General features: G+C 52.3%; 1 protein-coding gene across 1 annotated transcript in view; it reads right to left on the bottom strand.

Annotated features, from left to right (window-relative positions):
• The window catches only part of Cacna1c (calcium voltage-gated channel subunit alpha1 C), a 96,427-nt gene extending 81,570 nt beyond the window's left edge, over positions 1-14,857 (bottom strand). The window contains 3 exon segments of the mRNA XM_048335032.1: positions 4,665-4,823; positions 14,158-14,297; positions 14,720-14,857. Of these exon segments, the coding sequence (XP_048190989.1) occupies positions 4,665-4,788 (124 nt within the window). The 5' untranslated portion in view covers positions 4,789-4,823; positions 14,158-14,297; positions 14,720-14,857.
• Positions 14,858-17,383: the final 2,526 nt, after the last annotated feature.

Here is a 17,383-nt window from a genome sequence, read left to right as displayed (position 1 = left end):
TTAACACTTCTACCGGCCCGCCCTTCCGGGGTGTTCCGGGGTGTTGCCCTCATTCCTGCCCCTTGTCCCTAAAAGCCTCGTCTGCTTTCTGTCTTCACAGCTTCTCCAGAAGGTTCAAACACATAAAACCATACGCGCGGCCCCTCTGCGTCCGTCTGTCTTCCTTCAGGACAGCGTTCCTGCGTCCTCCCCCGTGGCTGAGGACTTCATTCTCGCCTTCTTCCTGCAAGGGTGTTGCCTTGCGCGTTCATCCACTCACCGGTGTGAGGAAACCTGGATCGCTTCCAAATTAAGGTGACTGCACAAGGCTCCCTCTCGGCCAGGCACTTGGCCCCCTGGCCCAGGTGACAAGTCTGCAGTACTGACGTCAGAGCCGCAGAGGGTAGGAAGCCGGTCTGTTTTCTCACCGGAGTCTGGCTCCTCCAGTAAGGTCACCGTGCTGAGCTGACTCTATCCACACCTTTCTGTGACTCTTGAAATGGCCAAAGCTTTAGAGATGACGATGTGAGATGACATATCAAAAGTGGAGAACCAGGGCTGGGGATATGGCCTAGTGGCAAGAGTGCTTGCCTCGTATACACGAGGCCCTAGGTTCGATTCCCCAGCACCACATATACAGAAAACGGCCAGAAGCGGCGCTGTGGCTCAAGTGGCAGAGTGCCAGCCTTGAGCGGGAAGAAGCCAGGGACAGTGCTCAGGCCCTGAGTCCAAGGCCCAGGACTGGCCAAAAAAAAAAAATCACCAAGCTCCTAAGAAATCAGAGTTGAGAAGCTGGAAAATCATGAACCAAATAGATCATAAATTCGGTTTGGTTCTCACTCATTCTAGAAATAGCTTTCTAGAGTGATGTGTGAGGGAACAAGATGAGAGGAGAAAGAGAAGACGAAGGAAAAAACATCCCAGGAGGACACATGCTTCTTTCTTGTGCTCGTGTTTTGCTCTTCCGTGGCGTGAAGATGCCGCTTGTCTTTTACCAGTTGACAGCTAATCTGACAGCTTCCTGGCATCTTCCCCTCAGAAAGCCACAGAAGCTCGGGGTAGGGGGGCAGGCTGCCCAGGCCAGTTCTGAGTGTTCAAGGAAGGAAAACAGATCTGCGGATGTCACAACTGTGTGTTACAAAGAAGATGGCACAGGGTGGGGGGGGGGCGCGTTGGGGGAAGGCAGATGGGGAAAGGGATCTCGTTAATAAAGGAGAAAAGGGGGCGAGATCCAGAAAGATTGTGCACAGGTTCAGGGCCTGCTCTCCTGTCTTAAATCTGTCTTGAATGACAATAAAAAGATTGGAGAACAATTAAGAAGCAGCGACGGTCTGGTAAAAATAGGCATCTATAATAAGCGTCGCAGGGAATGCTCAAAACCCGCATGCGCATGCGGACGAGCCGGTCCTAGCAACGCTTGGATAGAAGGAGCGGCTTAAGCATGGGCACGTCTTACTTTTGGGGAGCCGTGAACTGGCCGGGGTGGAGGGTCGGGGGTGGGGAGGAGTGAAGGAATGCGGGCAGAGAACAGGAGAGGACTTAGCAGCCAGCACCAACAGGGGCTGAAATCCAGGGGGGGGGGGAGGGGGGAACACCTTGGGAGGACTTCCGAGGAGAAACCACTGAAGACAAAAATCAGTTACATCTCTAGGTCCCAACTAGCAGGAGGGAAGGGAACGAAGGTGATCTCACTGCGAGGTTCAGTTGAGCAATACTGCTCCTGTCTCTGGGGTAATTACTGTGCTTGGAGAGCTCCTGAGACCGTTCTGGCGCTGAGAACCACCGGACAGATGGGACGGGCACAAACAAAAGGCATACGGTGCTGTATCCGCTGAGAAATGAAGGGGGCGCCCGGGGCCTCTTCCGAGGTGGTCTCAGGGTAGGGGGCTGCCCAGTCAGTGATGCGCCATGGCTGGCTAACGGGCTGGCCCCATAGCTTTCTGGTCATGGCTCAAAACCCAGTCTATCCTAAGATCTACATGTGCACAGAATTCAGCCTGTGGGGTAAAGCATTTAAAAAAAAGAGGAGCATTTGATGCCAGTTGAAATGTGCTTTCTTAGCAACGATGGCAATTCAACCCAAAGTTTGAATTGAAAGCAATATAGAAACAAATGGGCGGCGGGGGGGGGGGGCGGCGGGGTGGAGAAGACAGCAAGCTACCCATCTCAAAGGTGGGCTGAAGCTCTGGGAGGCCCACTGGGGTTGGCTGGGAAGGCGGCCCGTGTCTGGTCTCGCTCACTCTCTGTGGCTGGGAGCCCTGGCTGGGCCCCTGGGTCCTTAGCAGACAGCAGGAGGGAGCGGGAGGGGCTGAGCCCAGGGCTGTTGATGCCTCCCTCCCTCCCTCCCTCCCTCCCTCCCTCCCTCCCTCCCTCCCTCCCTCCCTCCCTCTTTCAGGAAAGTCCTTTGATGTAGGTGTAGACCTTGCAAGGTCACTGTCCGCTGGAGTTTGGCCTGGTGCCGCTCCAGAGCCTTTCAGCCCCGGATGCTCTGGCTCACACATTATCCATCACAGGACCCCACTTCACCCAACCCGTGGGGACAGAGGCCCCACACAAATCATCTCGCGGGTGGGAAGCAGGTGGGCGGAGCTCAGATCCCTTTCCCGGTCCTGCGTACAGCGGAGGGTAGTATGGCCACTCCCACAGGCGAGCTCACGTCCGGTCGTCCTCCCAGGGCAGAGCTGAGCATTCTGCTTCAGGGCTGCGGGAGGCTCTTCAGTGCCCCCCCCACCCCCCGCCACCATGTCCTGTGAAGATGCCTGACCCATGATGCATTTTCCTCTGTCCACGGCACTTGCTGCTGTCTTGCCTACTTGAGGCCACTAAAGCCAGACAACAAAGCCTGGTGGCCATTCCGGTATTAGGAGCTTGCTCTCACAAGGCCCCAAAGGGCCCTGGCCAACAGGAGCAATCACACATGGCCCCCTTCCCGCTAGGAGGATGGGGGCGGTCTTGCAGGTGTTAGAGCAGTCCTCCTGGTCCATCTGACCGCATTGCAGGGAGGTGGGCTTTGGCGCTGCAATGGAATTCCGTCATTCCTGTCTGCCCTGTCTCACTGGGGTGAGGCCCGAGGTCAGCCGCCACTGAGCCTCGTGCCCTGGTGACAGCCCGGGGCGTCTGGGCCCAGTGGTCCATTGGTCATTTCAATACAGCCGCGTGCGCTCTGGACGGCCATGACCAGCCGGCTACAGACCAAACCAGAGGGGAGGGTTTACACGGAAGAGGAAGTATTATCCATTATATCCCTTGAGATTTATCTCAACTGGGCTCAAAATTTTAGCTGAAGGCAAGGGCTATTTGTGGTCTGTTTCTTTTCCCAATCAAAAAAAAATTTACATGCTTTAAAACACGATCATTTGCTTTTTGCAATTCTCAACCCCAGTATTTGGAAATTCTCTTGACAAGGGGTTTCCTCTCGACCGACATTTTCCATCAAACAAGCGTGAAGGCAACTGGATGGCTCTGTGACTACAGATTTTATAGGATAGCTGTCATTTGATGGTGTGTGTGTGTGCGTGTGCGTGTGTGTGTGTGGTGTGTGTGTGTGTGATCATGTGGCAATCACCTAGCCACATCACCGGGACCCAGCCCCAGGCTGTGAAACCAGGTCAGACACCCTGCGACGTTCGTCTATTTTGGCTTCTGAGGATGAATTGTCCGCCGCCCTCTGCCACACAGACGCTCCACAAAGCAGGAGGGGCCGAGCCACACTTTGATGTGGCAGAGGTGCGGAGGGAGGGGTAGCTGTTCTTCCACGCACCCCACTGGTGCTCCCCTTTTTCAAGATGCCCCAAATACGGAGCACAAACTTTGTTTGAAAAAAGGAAAGCATATAAATCAAACGTTGCCAAGCCTTTAGGGTGGGGGTATTTTCCCCCAATGTACGTTCCCTATTAAACTGCTTTGCACATCTGTTAAGAGCCCTGTAGATTTCAGTTCAAGTGGTTTTTCTACTCGTGAAGCCCAGGTGTTAGGTCATGGAAGCCAGAGGTTTGCAGCCCATCCTGCAAGCCCAAACTCTGTGGCCGCTCAGGGAACTGCTCCACCAGCCACTGTTTCTTGCTAAATACACTTGCTCTATGGAAGGGCATGAAGGGGGAGTCTCAGAAAGGCAAGGACTGGTGGCCAAGAGGTGGAGGTGGACCTTCTGGCTGAGGTCAGGGGGGGATTCCACCCCTTCCCCTCATTTACCCTGGGAAGTGGCCCTGAGAACCTCTGCCTATGAAAGGAGAAGAAAATGTTGACCACAGAGGAGCCAGGACCAGCTCCGGGAGGGTGGGAAGGCTTTGACTGATGACCGGGCCACGGCTCTGACACGTGGCGGTATCTGATGGGGCAGACTCGCTCGCTCGCTCGCTAGTGAGTGGCCGTTCTTGCGGTACTCAGTGTGAGCGTCAAGGACGGGAGGCGACGAAAGATAGACTGTTCATGTGTTTCTCACATGGAAACCGTGTTGAGCGGCGCTGGGGCACGCTCACATTTGGGCTGCTTTCGCAGAGACCTGCTCTCGTGGAAATGGGGAGGACGACATGACGTGGCAGGGTGCGGGAGGGTTCTGAGTGCAGTGCCTCCTCTCCCAGGCCCACTGTCTGTCTGCAAGCGTGGCGTTTCCCCTGGCCTGGCGGGGCAGCTCCCAGCAGAGGGGCAGCCTTTGGCCACCATCCCCGCCCAGGGCCCCCCATTACCTGCGACGCCCTCCTGGTTGTAGCAGGTCTTGTGCATCTTCCCCATGAACAGCTCCAGGCCGATGATGGCGTAGATGATGATGACGAAGAGCACGAGCAGGGCGATGTGGAGCAGGGGCACCATGGCCTTGATGATGGAGTTGAGGACCACCTGGAGGCCTGCGGGGACAGAGACGCCGTCAGCCACCTGCCAGCAGCCAAGGGAGCCACGCCCCTCCACACCATCCTCCTGAAACCGTCTCAGCAACTCTGCGGGCCGGGGGCCACAGTCCTCGCAGCCCCGGACATGGGACCGTGCTCCCGAGAGAAAGAACACGTCGTGTCTTCCTAAGCTATCAAATGTGGAAATATCTCGTCTCAGAGACACCCGGGCACCCTTTCTCCTCGAGTAGAGCTGGGCACAGTGGGAACTCACTGTGACCAGAGACAGCTTTGAGAGTAAAGCCACGCGCGCAACCTCGCTTCTCTGAAGCCCAGCTCAGCCTGGCCTGCTGACTTCCAGGAAGGGGGGAAAGTATTCTCTCAACGGGAACATGTCTGGGGGTGGAGTGGATGGTTGTCCTCAGGGCTGAGGACAGGGCTCCCTACAGCCTTTGTGGGCCCACTCTGCCATGCAGGAATCCCACCAGCGGGCAGGCAGGTGGGCAGAACATTGCATTGTGGTTCTAAAGCCCCACTGACAGGAGCTTTGGTGGGTGGACATGCAGCTTCGTTCTGGGAAGGTGAAGAAAGTTCTGGAGACAGATGGTTAGTTGTGCCACGGTGCGAAGATCCTTAGGCCCACTGAACCCTCCACTTAGAAGTGGTTGGAAATGGATAGCTATGCTATGCACAGATGACCACAATGGGAAAACCAATGTGGGCCAGACGCCCCCCCGCCAAATCCTGCACACCTCACTCTCCATTCCCCCAGTCCCCTCTCAGCCCAGCCACGAGGTTCTTTGGTCTCTGCGGGGGTGGGGGGGGGCAAGGAGTTTCTCCTTGGCATTCACCCCACTCCCTCTTTCTTGGGTAAACCGAGGCTGGTCATCCTCTCTATTCCCCCACGGTGTGGAGTTCTGCTGGTGTGGGTTTCAAAAGGCATTAGGAGGATTCTCCCCAGCCATTAAGCAAAGCTGAGGAGAGAGAAGCGGGCGGGCGGGGGGGGGGGGGCGGTGTAAGAGATGAGAAAGCTGGAACAATTTCACCTGTGAATTAACCAGAGCGCTTCGCAGCCTCCCATTAGAACATGATGTTTTCAGATCCAAATGATTCCATTAATTAGCAGTTGTACACACATTAGTGCTAAGGCATGCGGAGCCAGCAAGGAAGTTGAGCTGGAAAGCAAGCTACAGAGGTGGCTGCCGGGGTGGGGGGTTGGGGGAGAGGAGGAGGCCGAGGGTCAGGTCAAAGCCACCACAGGGCTCTGGAACCTCTAAGTGGAGATTAGTGGGTGTGGGGTGGTCTTGGTCACATGGCTCTTCCAGGTAAACTGCCATCAGCAAATCACGTGAAGCCAACACCAACAGAAAGTACCAGATACTCTTGGGCACCCTGGGACCCCAGGGCTGCTTATGAAATTACACAGCGCTATCTCTGAACACATTCTATCTAGGTCTTTCTTCATCTCCCAAAGCGGTACCTGACTGAGTGTGAAAGTGAATGCTTCTACCAACACTTGTGGTTATGTACATCACCGCCATTAACACCACCCCCTCCCGCTACCATCATCACCGTCCTCACTATTATCACCACCACCGTCATCACTACAATGACCACCACCACCACCAGGCTGAGGCTATCAGTCCACACTCATCTCTGAGCCGCATGGATCCACAAGCCCTCACTAGACCCTGAAGAGACAGTGAGCCTCACATGTGGCGTTCTGTGGCTTCACTTGGCAGATGGAGACGAGGCAGTCTGAGCCAATGCCAACAGAGTTACGGAGTCTTTGCTTCTCCCCGAGGACTCGGCAGGTGCTAGGCTCTGCCGCCGACGGCCCAGCACACGACATCCCGCTGGATTCTTCAAAGCACTGTCTTCATAAGCAGAAACCCAGGGAGGCTCAGGTGCGACGGATAGCTGGTCTGAATGACTTCTTTTTTTTTTTTTTTAAACTTCTACTCCTTAGCAGCTAAGTATGCAGGTGAAAGGAGCAGATATTCTGAATATTCTCTGCACCCCTACCTCTGACCCTCATCTATGGCAAACTAGCGATTGGACAGTTGATCGTCATCACCCCAGCCCTCCAGCCCTCCTCTCCCATCCCAGGTGGGGCCTGGGCAACCCACAGTGAGACGAATCCACCAGCAGGGATTCTAACATGGTTTACCCTCTCTTGACGCTGCCTCCCTATGTTTTGGCCACTGACAATGACGTAGGTGCCCGGGGCTACGCATTTCCTTATTCTTAAAAATTTTTTTTTGTTAAAAAAAGTAAAATATGGGGCTGGGGATATAGCCTAGTGGCAACAGTGCCTGCCTCGGATACACGAGGCCCTAGGTTTGATTCCCCAGCACCACATATACAGAAAACGTCCAGAAGCGGGGTTGTGGCTCAAGTGGCAGAGTGCTAGCCTTGAGTAGGAAGAAGCCAGGGACAGTGCTCAGGCCCTGAGTCCAAGGCCCAGGACTGGCCAAAAAAAAAAAAAAAAAAAAAAGTAAAATATAACATTCATATAAATAATGACAAAACATAAAAAAGTGTCATAATGGGTAATTTATCACAAGACAAAAAGCCATGCCACTATCACTTGGGATGAGATTTTTAGCCTATTCCCAGCTTTACTGAAGCCCCAGTAATTATTCTTCCCGTCGGCACTTCCTCCGTCCTCCCCAAAACCAAGACAACCACCATATTATACTCCAGGAACAACTTGAGATGGAGTTTAGTGCACTCATAAAAAAAATCACAAGGCTACCAGTAAATGTAGAAAATCATCTCATGAAATTGAGCACCCGCGAATTCCTCCGTTGTTTTTATTCTTTGCTGTGTTTCACATTCATTTGATTCTCTACGCTTGAATCTCAGTGTTTTCCCCAACTCTTGACAGTTCAGTAATTCTGTTTTTGTTGGTGCCAAGTGTTCTCTTAAATAATCTGACTACATTTTCCACGTTAGGTGCTCTTTTCTTCATTTCTAAAATTTGCATTTGGTTCTTTTCCAGATCTTTCAGCCCTCTGGAAAGTTAGCGGTCTGGTCTCTGATCTCTTTAAATACAGTATATGGTTATTTCCAAGTCAATTTCGGACCCTGTGCATCTCCTTGTATTGTCTGTAGTCTCCGCACATTTTCATTCACTCATGTTGTCTCTTTGTGTGCCTAGTTATTTTGTAGAGTCATTTATACTTTATTTTTCACAGAATAATTTTTCAAAATAATTTGACAACTTGGATGATGTGAATATTTCTTCAGCGTGGATTCCTGTCTGTTTCTGCCAGGCATCTTTTCTAAGCATGAGGAAAGAGAGACGACTTAGAAATATTTCTTTCAGCTCCTCTAATTGTCACCAGAGCAGTTGGTCCACATTACCTCATCTAGTATTTTTGAAGGCAGAAAAAGCAGGCCGCACTTCTTCAGGGAGGAGCCATGTGGGGGAGGCTCCCTGTGGGGGTTTACTTGCTTCTTTTATCCCCGGAACTGGGGAACTGTGTCTTTGAGTGCATGGTCCTATTCCAAAGGGTTGAAAATGTCTGCCAGGAAAGTTCTCTGGGTGCCAGGTCTTGGATGGAAATTTCTGGAGTGAAGTTTTTGAAGCCTGGCTGCCTGTGGCATGCCTACTGGATGGCTAGGTTGCACAAGAGGCCTTGTGCTTCGTTGTATGCCCCACAGCATCTCACCCCTTTCTCCCCCCCCCCATCAGATGTGGGGCTTGAACTCAGGGCCTAGTTGCTGTCCCTGAGCTCTTTTGCTCAAGGCTAGTGCTCTACCACTTGAGCCACAGCTCCGTTTTTGGTTTTCTGGTGGTTCATTGGAGGTAAGAATCTCACCTACTTTCCTGCGCGGGCTGGCTTTGAACCATGATCCTCAGATCTCAGCCTCCTGAGCGGCTAAAAAGCCACCAGCGCCTGGCTGGCTTTTACTTATCTGGATGACCTTGATGGCGAGTGTAGCAAAGAACCCAGGTTGTTCATTGTGGTCAACTTACGGAGGCACCGCAGTCAGTTACTCTCGCTATGCAAGCCAAGCGGAATGTTCTAAGCATTCCAGGCTTACTGATTTCCTCATTCGGGCCAAGGGTTTTGGTATGGACCAGATTTTCTATAAAGGGGGGAAACGTCACCAAACATTGTGTTTAGTTGTTTGTTTTCTTTCAAACAAATCATGTATTTTAGATTTAGTGGGGAAAATGCCAAGGTATTTCCTCTTCTGCCGTTAATATACCTGTCACCTCAACAAATTTCAAATCGACCTTGGGCTTCATTTCCAACACCTTTAAAATGAGGACAGTGTAGGAGGAAGCCGTGTGGCTCTAAAATTCATGGGGTTATTTTCTGAATGTCTTAAGATGCTGTTACCTTTCCTTCCTCTACCATGATGATGCTTTACACACAGGGACTCCTCAATAAACGTGCAGCAAATAAGCTAACATGTAACCCACACAACAGCACTACACTGTGTACTATGCCATGTGATGTATAGTCTATAATTCAGGTGACAAATGAGGAATACTTATTAAGCCACAGGGACACTGCAGATGAACATTATACATTTTGCGATTGAAAAAAAATCCATCACAATTCCGTGTGTAGCCAGGTTGGAGAATCAAGTCCTAGGCTAGCCCTTTCACCAGAGACACGGTGGGTACACCCACAGGGCGGATGTTGTCATATTGCCCTTGTTCTCTCACTGGGGATGATTCCATGACTGTCACCCAGACTAGAGTGAGGCAGGCCACCGCCATCCCACTGATCGGAGATGCCACAATCAGATCAGGACCTGGAGTGGCGTAACACGTCAGCCCTGAAGACACAGCCACACAGACAAGGGGTCCCACAGATGTGGGCCCTGTCCCTGTGGCTTAGAACTGGGTCACACACGGTTGTGTCATGGAGAGATGGATGGAATCACTCTGGTTCATCGGCCCTGGGGACAGAGCTGGGCTGTGTGTCTGGAATTCTGGTCTCGCCAGAGAGAGAGAGAGAGAGAGAGAGAGAGAGAGAGAGAGAGATCATTAACAACCCACAAAGACCCAGGGCCACCATGCAGGCCCCTGAAGATGCAGAGCATAGACAAGAATATTACCTGGACACAATCTAGACCCATCCTTACAAAGCCTAAACACTGAACTCCAACAAGACCTAAAAGGGAATGGGATTTAGAGGTTGAGGGGTTTGCACTTTCTGCTGGTTTTCCTCCCCATGGATAAAATAAAACCAAAGCCTACACTAGTTATTGGTTAGTCAGTGCCTGAACTATCTGCTGAAGAACTGACTCACAAAGCCCGGCCCCATTTCACACCCGTGATCCTAGCGACTCAGGAGGCTGCGATCTGAGGATCACAGCTCAAAGCCAGCCCTGGCAAGAGTCTTTGAGACTCTTATCTCCAATAAACTACTCAGAAAACACCAGAAGTGGTGCTGTAGAGTGCTAGCCATGAGATAAAAGAGGCGTAGGGAGAGTGCCCAGGCCCTGAGTTCATGCTCTAGGACCCACAGAAGGAAGAAAAAAAAAAAGAATTCACTCACAAAGATGACAGAATCCAGAATCTCCAGAACATACTACCTGTGATTCCAGTATTCATAAAAAAAAGAACCCCCCCCCCAAAAAAACAAACCCCACAAAAAAACCCAACAACCAATCACTAAAGGAATGGGAAACTATGATAGGAAACAAAACGAGATCACTTGGATATTGGACTGAGAAGACAAACATTTCAGAGGGCTGTTATAAACACATTTAAACAAGAGGAAAACAGGTAGCAAAATGTACAAGTATATGGCATTGACGAGGGAGCAGGAAAATTCCACAGATAAACGGAAGCCATAAAAGGGAACCACAGGGAAACTCCGTAATTGAAAAGCAACTGAAATGAAAAGCACACAGAACAGCCTCCGTGGAGAGAGAGGCGGCAGAGGAAAGGTGGCAAAGCGGGAAGATAATCAGCAGAAATCATTCAATCTATGAAACACAGATTAAAAAAAAAATCCCAGAGAAAATGGGACAAAGCCTTGGGGACCAATGAGAGACTTTACAATGGCCAAACACAGGTATAATGGAGATCTTCAAAGGGAAGCACGAGAGAGCGGCTTGGAGCAAAGGTCTCTGAAGAAACAATGGCCATGTTTAGCTTCGTGGATGTCATGAAAACCTCCAAAAGGCAGAGGGATCTGAGAATCCCCCGTACATCCCAAGCAGAACAAACACAAACCCAACTGTGGTGAGGCATATCCTAGATAAACTTCTGAAAACGCATTGCTGAAAGACAAAAAACCCTGAACTGAGCCAGTGAGGGAGAGAGGCAGAGAGGGAGAGAGAGAGAGAGAGAGAACACCAAGCATATTCAAGGGAGCATGATGAGAATATCAACTTCTCAGAGGCGATTGGGGACAGAAGAAAGTAGGACAGCATATTTAAAGTTATGGGGGGAGGGTTCCCCCTGCCAATCAAGAATTCTATATCCACATTCTTCAAAAAGAGGATGTGATACAGACATTTTCCAGGTAAATGAACGTCTCAGTAGACCTGCCTTCCCGAATCGCCCAGGGAGATGGTTGTTGCTTAGCGTGACGGGAAGGAATCGTAACAGAAGGAACTCGTTTCTAAGAAGAACTGGAGCAGGAGGGAAGGTAAGTAAACAGGCAAGGGTAAATGACTGTGTTTCAGTTTTCTTTTTCTCTTAATTTACTTCAAAGACAACCGATAGTTTAAAGCGGAAGTGGACACTCAGTGTGTGGTTTATTATGTGATGGTGTAAGTCAAACATGTCTAGCAATCGTACAGGGTGGAAGTGAGGTAGAAGAAACCAGACCATGATAAGACCTCTGAGACTGTCCATTTTAAATGTGCGGGCTTCACTGAATGGAAGTCAGGCGTCAACAGAACGGCTTCAGCCTGCATCCCACGTGGGCCCCAAAGGCTGGGTCCCCAGTGTGGTATAAGTGAGAGTGATGGGAACTTTGACAGGTAGGAAGTCTTCAAGTTTCTTTCCTCTTCTCTTTTTCTTTCTGGTCATGAGATGAACAGTTTTGCTCAGCCGTGTACCCCCTTCCACGAGGAACCTTGTTTCCAGTCCTAAACCTCTTCTCTCCATGAGATGATTCTCCCAGGTTTTTGTCATAGGAATGGAAAACCAACACAAATGCTATTTGTTTTGTTTTGCTTTTAGACCAAGTGTAGAAAGCAAACATCTTTTAGTAAGTCTAATCCAGAGCCTGGCGTAGGGAGACAAGAAATTAGACTTGTAGAAAACCAGCGGTGAATGTCTGCCGAAGGCTCCCTGTGTGTCATTCAGTCCTCACCAGAGCTCCAGGGAGAAGATGAGATGGTAAGCCTTATCTTAAAGATGAGGAAACTGAGGCACGTAGCCATCAACAGTGCCCCTGGGAATTCAGACCCAAGTGGCGACACCCCGCTGCTTCTACCCTTAACCACAGAGTGCTAGGAATCGGCACAAAGGTGAAGCAAGAGGAGCTGGGGCCCAGGGCTGGAGTTCCGCATCGATCATGTCACGGGACGCTGGGCCCCACTGTGTCTTCATTTCTTTCACCCCTCGTTTTTCTTTCCAGCACTTAGGAAAGGACTGGGTCACTTACAAGCCTAAGTGGCCTTTATTACGACAATCATTTCCAATTAGGCCATGGTCACCTTGCTACTTATTGGCTGTTCATCTGCATTTGCAGATCTCCAGGAAAGGGAATCAATCACGGAGTGGAGATTTGGATGTCCACGTGGGGTCTGTGTGTGTGCGTCACGTGGCCCGGCCCGTCGGGAGTACTGTTGATGCCTCAGAAGACAATCCTGCACTGCCTGTGGTGGAACTGGAGAAGGACGGGCTCCGCCCTGGGTCACCCTTGCCGAGGACCGCTCCAGGGTCAGGATGAATGACTAAAAAGGAAACCCTGAGGTCCCTGCGGTACAGGTTAATGAGGGTGAGAGGAGTTTTAGGGCTAATGCGGGTTAGCCCCCTCGTGTCGCAGATCTGGAAACGGAAGGAAACAAGGTCACGTCGCTGGTCACCGGCAGACACGGCACTGGCCAGCTTTGTGCGCATGGACTCCCTTGCTCCTTTCAGCAGCTCACAGAGTGGGGCAGACACATGGGCTCATACGGCATGGAGGAAACGACCCTGGCTTATGGTCCTCCCACAGACCCTGTAACTATCTAGCCCCGGGTCTCCGCATTCGCGCCTCGTGTTGACTGTGCACGTTTAGGGCCCCATACGTGGAGTTCTTCGGGATGGTTCACAGGCATACGCTTCCCAAGCGTGGGACTGGCTTTCTTCACTGTGGGAGGAGCTCGATGGGGCACCGCGGCCAGATCTTTGCATTATGCGGTTTCCTCGAAAGAGTAAGACGATGTTCACGAGGTGGATTCGGCTCCTCACCTCGCCACCTCCTCTCCGTGCACACCTCCAGGGCCGCCGCCGTCACTGAGCTTCCTTTCCATCATCTCCTGGGCTGCCTCCTCTCCTTGCTTACCCTTCCAGGCCCATCCCAGAGGCCACCTCCTCCAGGGGGCTTCCCTGACTTCCCACCCTCACCCCCAGCTGCGAGACATCCCCAGCGTTTCCTCATCAGAGAGCTCGTCACCTCTCGCCTGGACCTCTTCAGTGGTTTATTCTACACGTCCAGTGTAGGAGTCTCTTTTTGCTACTGTGCCTCGAACTCGGAGAACACTGAGCATCTGATTCACTCCTGTGTCTGCTGTGGTGGCCCATGGACTCTGACACAATGAGAGTGCCCCATAGAGCTTGTGGGGCACACTGGTGGCCCGGGGGCCTGCCCGTCCCACTGTCAGTGACTGGGAATCCCAGTGGCATTCAGTACAAATGTGGATATTTTAAAAAAGTAACTATTTTCTGGACTTCCAACACACTTGGTTTAGCAGTCCCAGATTTCAAACAAAGCACCCCATTCACTCTCATTACGAGGAACAGCACCTCACCGATCTACACCGTACTTACCTCTGCTTCTACCTGCAATCAGGTATGACAGAGAAGCTCGAGAGACCAGTGAAAGCCTTTTGTCACTGGCGCCGTGTGGAGGCGCTGGTGACGGCGTGTGTGACCACGCAGCTCAGTCATGTGTCATTCTGGTGCGTGCCGAAGAGGCAGCTGGGTGCGCGAAAAGAACGCAAACCCACAGCCCCGAATCAAGGGAGCAGTAAACAAATGCACAGGAAAATGCTACCACGCTAGGTATGGCACCTGGGAAAAGCAAAAGCGAAGCGGGCAGGGCTCCAGGGTGTGGCACCCTTGGAGGGAGGGGACATGGTGGCCGGGGGAAGCGAGGAGGGCACTCTGGGAGGCAGCGACAGCACGCGCCAAGGCCCTGCGACTCCAGGCAGTACTCACTCGGGACTCCGGAGACCAGCCGCAGGGGGCGTAGCACTCGGAAAGCCCTCAGCGCCTTCACGTCGAACCCGGCCCCTTTCCCTCCGAGAGCATTGGACCCGTCTGCTTTGGTTGCTTGTTCTAAGATTGCACTAAAAAGCCTGGAAGAGAGGAAATGGAGAAGCCGTCAGACCCAGGCTTTCGCGCCGCTCGCGGGCTCCGGCGGTTAAACGGTCGCCTGGGAAGGCGGCGTCTGCAGGCCTCACAGTGAGCTGTAAGGGAACTAATGACCGTCTATCCTCAGCGACCCCAGCCAGGACCTCTGCCATCAGAGAGGCACGAGAACGCACCTGGCTTCGTGCGAACTGGGGTCCTGAAGGCAAAGAAGGAATGAAGTCTACCGCCTCCTTCCTCCCAACGAGCCCCTCCCTGTGCTCTGCCCCAGGGCATAAATAGATGGCCTTTCAGAAATCCATCTTGTGCTGGGACAAAGGGACGGGAGAGGAGGGAAGGGCAGGGGAGGGGAGGGGAGGGAAGGTGTGCAGGGGTGAGGAGAGGGGAGGAGGCCGAGGGCCGCACTCACCCTACAACCACAATGATAAAATCCAGCAAGTTCCAGCCGTTGCGGAGGTACGCGTTGGGATGAAAGAGGAGTCCATAGGCGATGACTTTTAAAAATGCTTCCACAGTAAAAATGATGAGGAAGAGATATTCCACTCGTTCCTGGAAACAGCAACAGGAAAGAACCAGTCAATCACTGGGGGGGGGAGGGGGGTTTCTGGAAGATTCTGAGGTGGAGGCTCTCAGTACGGTCCTGAGCAACGTCACCACCGCCTGCCTGCACGTACGGCAGGTCCCGCTGCCCAGGGCCGCCGGCGTGGATGGGGCGCTCTGGGATGCGTGCGCCCTGACAGAAGGGCCCGCCAGGGCCTCCAGCCCCACGGCGTAGCCTCACTGTGAAGCGACACAGGGAGGGAGGAGGATGGAAGAGGACGCTTCCCCTCCCAGGGCAGAGGCAGGAAAGCTGCTCTCTTCTCAAGCGGCAGAGCTCCTCTTTCCTCCTGGCTACCCAGGAGATGAGCTTTGCATTTCAGGCTCTGTCTCTGGGCCCAGGAAGGCCACGCTGCACAGGAAAGACCCCTCCCTGGCTCAACCAGAGCCAGGTGACTCCTGCACAGAGCGCTCGCCGTGCCTCGTCACCCCGAGTGCCCCCTCTCCCCACCCCAGTGCAGGGCCTCGGTGGCCCTGCCAGCTGATGGCTGCCTGGCCCCGTCATGCTCTGCTGTGTGGCCTTAGCCCACTGCTCACTGCAAACACACCCATCTGTCCTGCATTGCATTCTGGGGAGAGTCCTCCAGAGACAGGCAGACCCATCACAGCCCTGAAATCCCTCAGCTCTGAATCCCAGCTCTGAATTCTATGCATGCATTCATCTATCCATACATCCATCCACCCACCCATCCATCCACCCATCCACCCATCCATCCACCCTTCCATCCATCCACCCATCCATCCACCCATCCACCCATCCATCCATCCATCCATCTACCCATCCATCCATCCATCTATCCATCCATCCATCCATCCATCTACCCATCCATCCATCCATCTATCCATCCATCCATCCATCCATCCACCTACCCATCCATCCATCCATCTATCCATCCATCCATCCATCCACCTACCCATCCATCAATCCATCCATCTACCCATCTATCCATCCATCCATCCATCCATCCATCCATCCATCCATCCACCTACCCATCCATCCATCCATCCATCCACCTACCCATCCATCCATCCATCCATCCACCCATCTACCCATCCATCCACCCAACCATCCATCTACCCATCCATCCATCATTCATCCATCCATCCTTTCAGTCATTCATGACCAGTATAGTATAACTAGATGAACCACTTGAAATAGACTCTGTAGTTGCCTTTGAGCCATCTAGACAATAAGCTTTCCAGGAGAGCCATCACTCAAGTTCAAAGCTGCACAGAGAAATAGCAATGTCCCAAAGATCCCAAGAGCCCTACACCCTGGGAAGCAAGCGTTCCCAGACAATTCCAAAAAACAGCTGACACCCTCTACTCGGACTGCTTACACCCATCCCTATCTTAGGAAGTAGAGCTATGCCTCCTGGTTTCTGCTCGTGAGGAGACATGTCTTCTTGTCGGGTAACTTAGCAAGCAGTGCTGTTGGTGTAGGAATGAACAGACATGTCTCCTATCTGGCAATATCCTTGATTTTCTTTCTTTCTTTTTTTTTTTAAAGCAACCTAGTGATTTCCCAGGTTCTTTTCAAGACTTTTTTTTTTTTTTTTTTGGCCAGTCCTGGGCCTTGGACTCAGGGCCTGAGCACTGTCCCTGGCTTCTTCCTGCTCAAGGCTAGCACTCTGCCACTTGAGCCACAGCGCCGCTTCTGGCCGTTTTCTGTATATGTGGTGCTGGGGAATCGAACCTAGGGCCTCGTGTATCCGAGGCAGGCACTCTTGCCACTAGGCTATATCCCCAGCCCTTTTCAAGACTTCTTGGATCAGCAAAACAGTGAAAGAACCAAGAGGGGTAGGGATAAGGGTGCCAGCTTTGCATTCCGCCAAGTGGAAATAGTAGAAGTAGCCATTGCCATTCAGGATCCCTTCCATTACATAAAGGGAAGTGGAAACCATCACAGAATAAAGAGCAGTTGGTGACACCAACACTGTCCAGACTGCCAGCAACCCCCCCACACCACTATGCTGCACACTCTTTCTGTTTATCCCAGGAATAATAAAGCTTTGCTATTGTGTGGCACACTGCCTAGCCGGTCACACGCTGGGCCTGAATCCCTCCATCCCTCCTACCAGGCAGCCTTTGGCACCCTGTGCAAACACCCCAGATGTGTGAATGGTGGAATGATCTGCATTCCGCAGCTCAGCGAGAGTCAGGGGCTGCTCCTCTAGCTCTCTGACCAATACAACATCGTGGAAGTGGCACTAGTCTAGTCTCCCCAGGGTCTGTGACATCTCCACAGGAGCAAGCCCAAGGGAGCTTGAGCCACATGGGTGGGGGGGGGGAGGACACCCCTTGTCCAGCCATCTTGGCCGTGATCACCACCAACAGCCCAGTTCTAGCAACTTGCTGGCTGACTGTATACACTTAGCTGGGGAGACCTGGTGAAGACCAGGTCAAGAAGAACAGCCACCTGGCTGAGCCCATCAGAAATGACAGAAACGTGAATCCAGTGGATGGTCATTCTTTA

The sequence above is a fragment of the Perognathus longimembris genome, chromosome 27 (assembly GCF_023159225.1).
Source record: "Perognathus longimembris pacificus isolate PPM17 chromosome 27, ASM2315922v1, whole genome shotgun sequence".
NCBI classification, from domain to species: Eukaryota; Metazoa; Chordata; class Mammalia; order Rodentia; family Heteromyidae; genus Perognathus; species Perognathus longimembris.
This window is presented reverse-complemented; position numbering and strand designations above follow the sequence as displayed.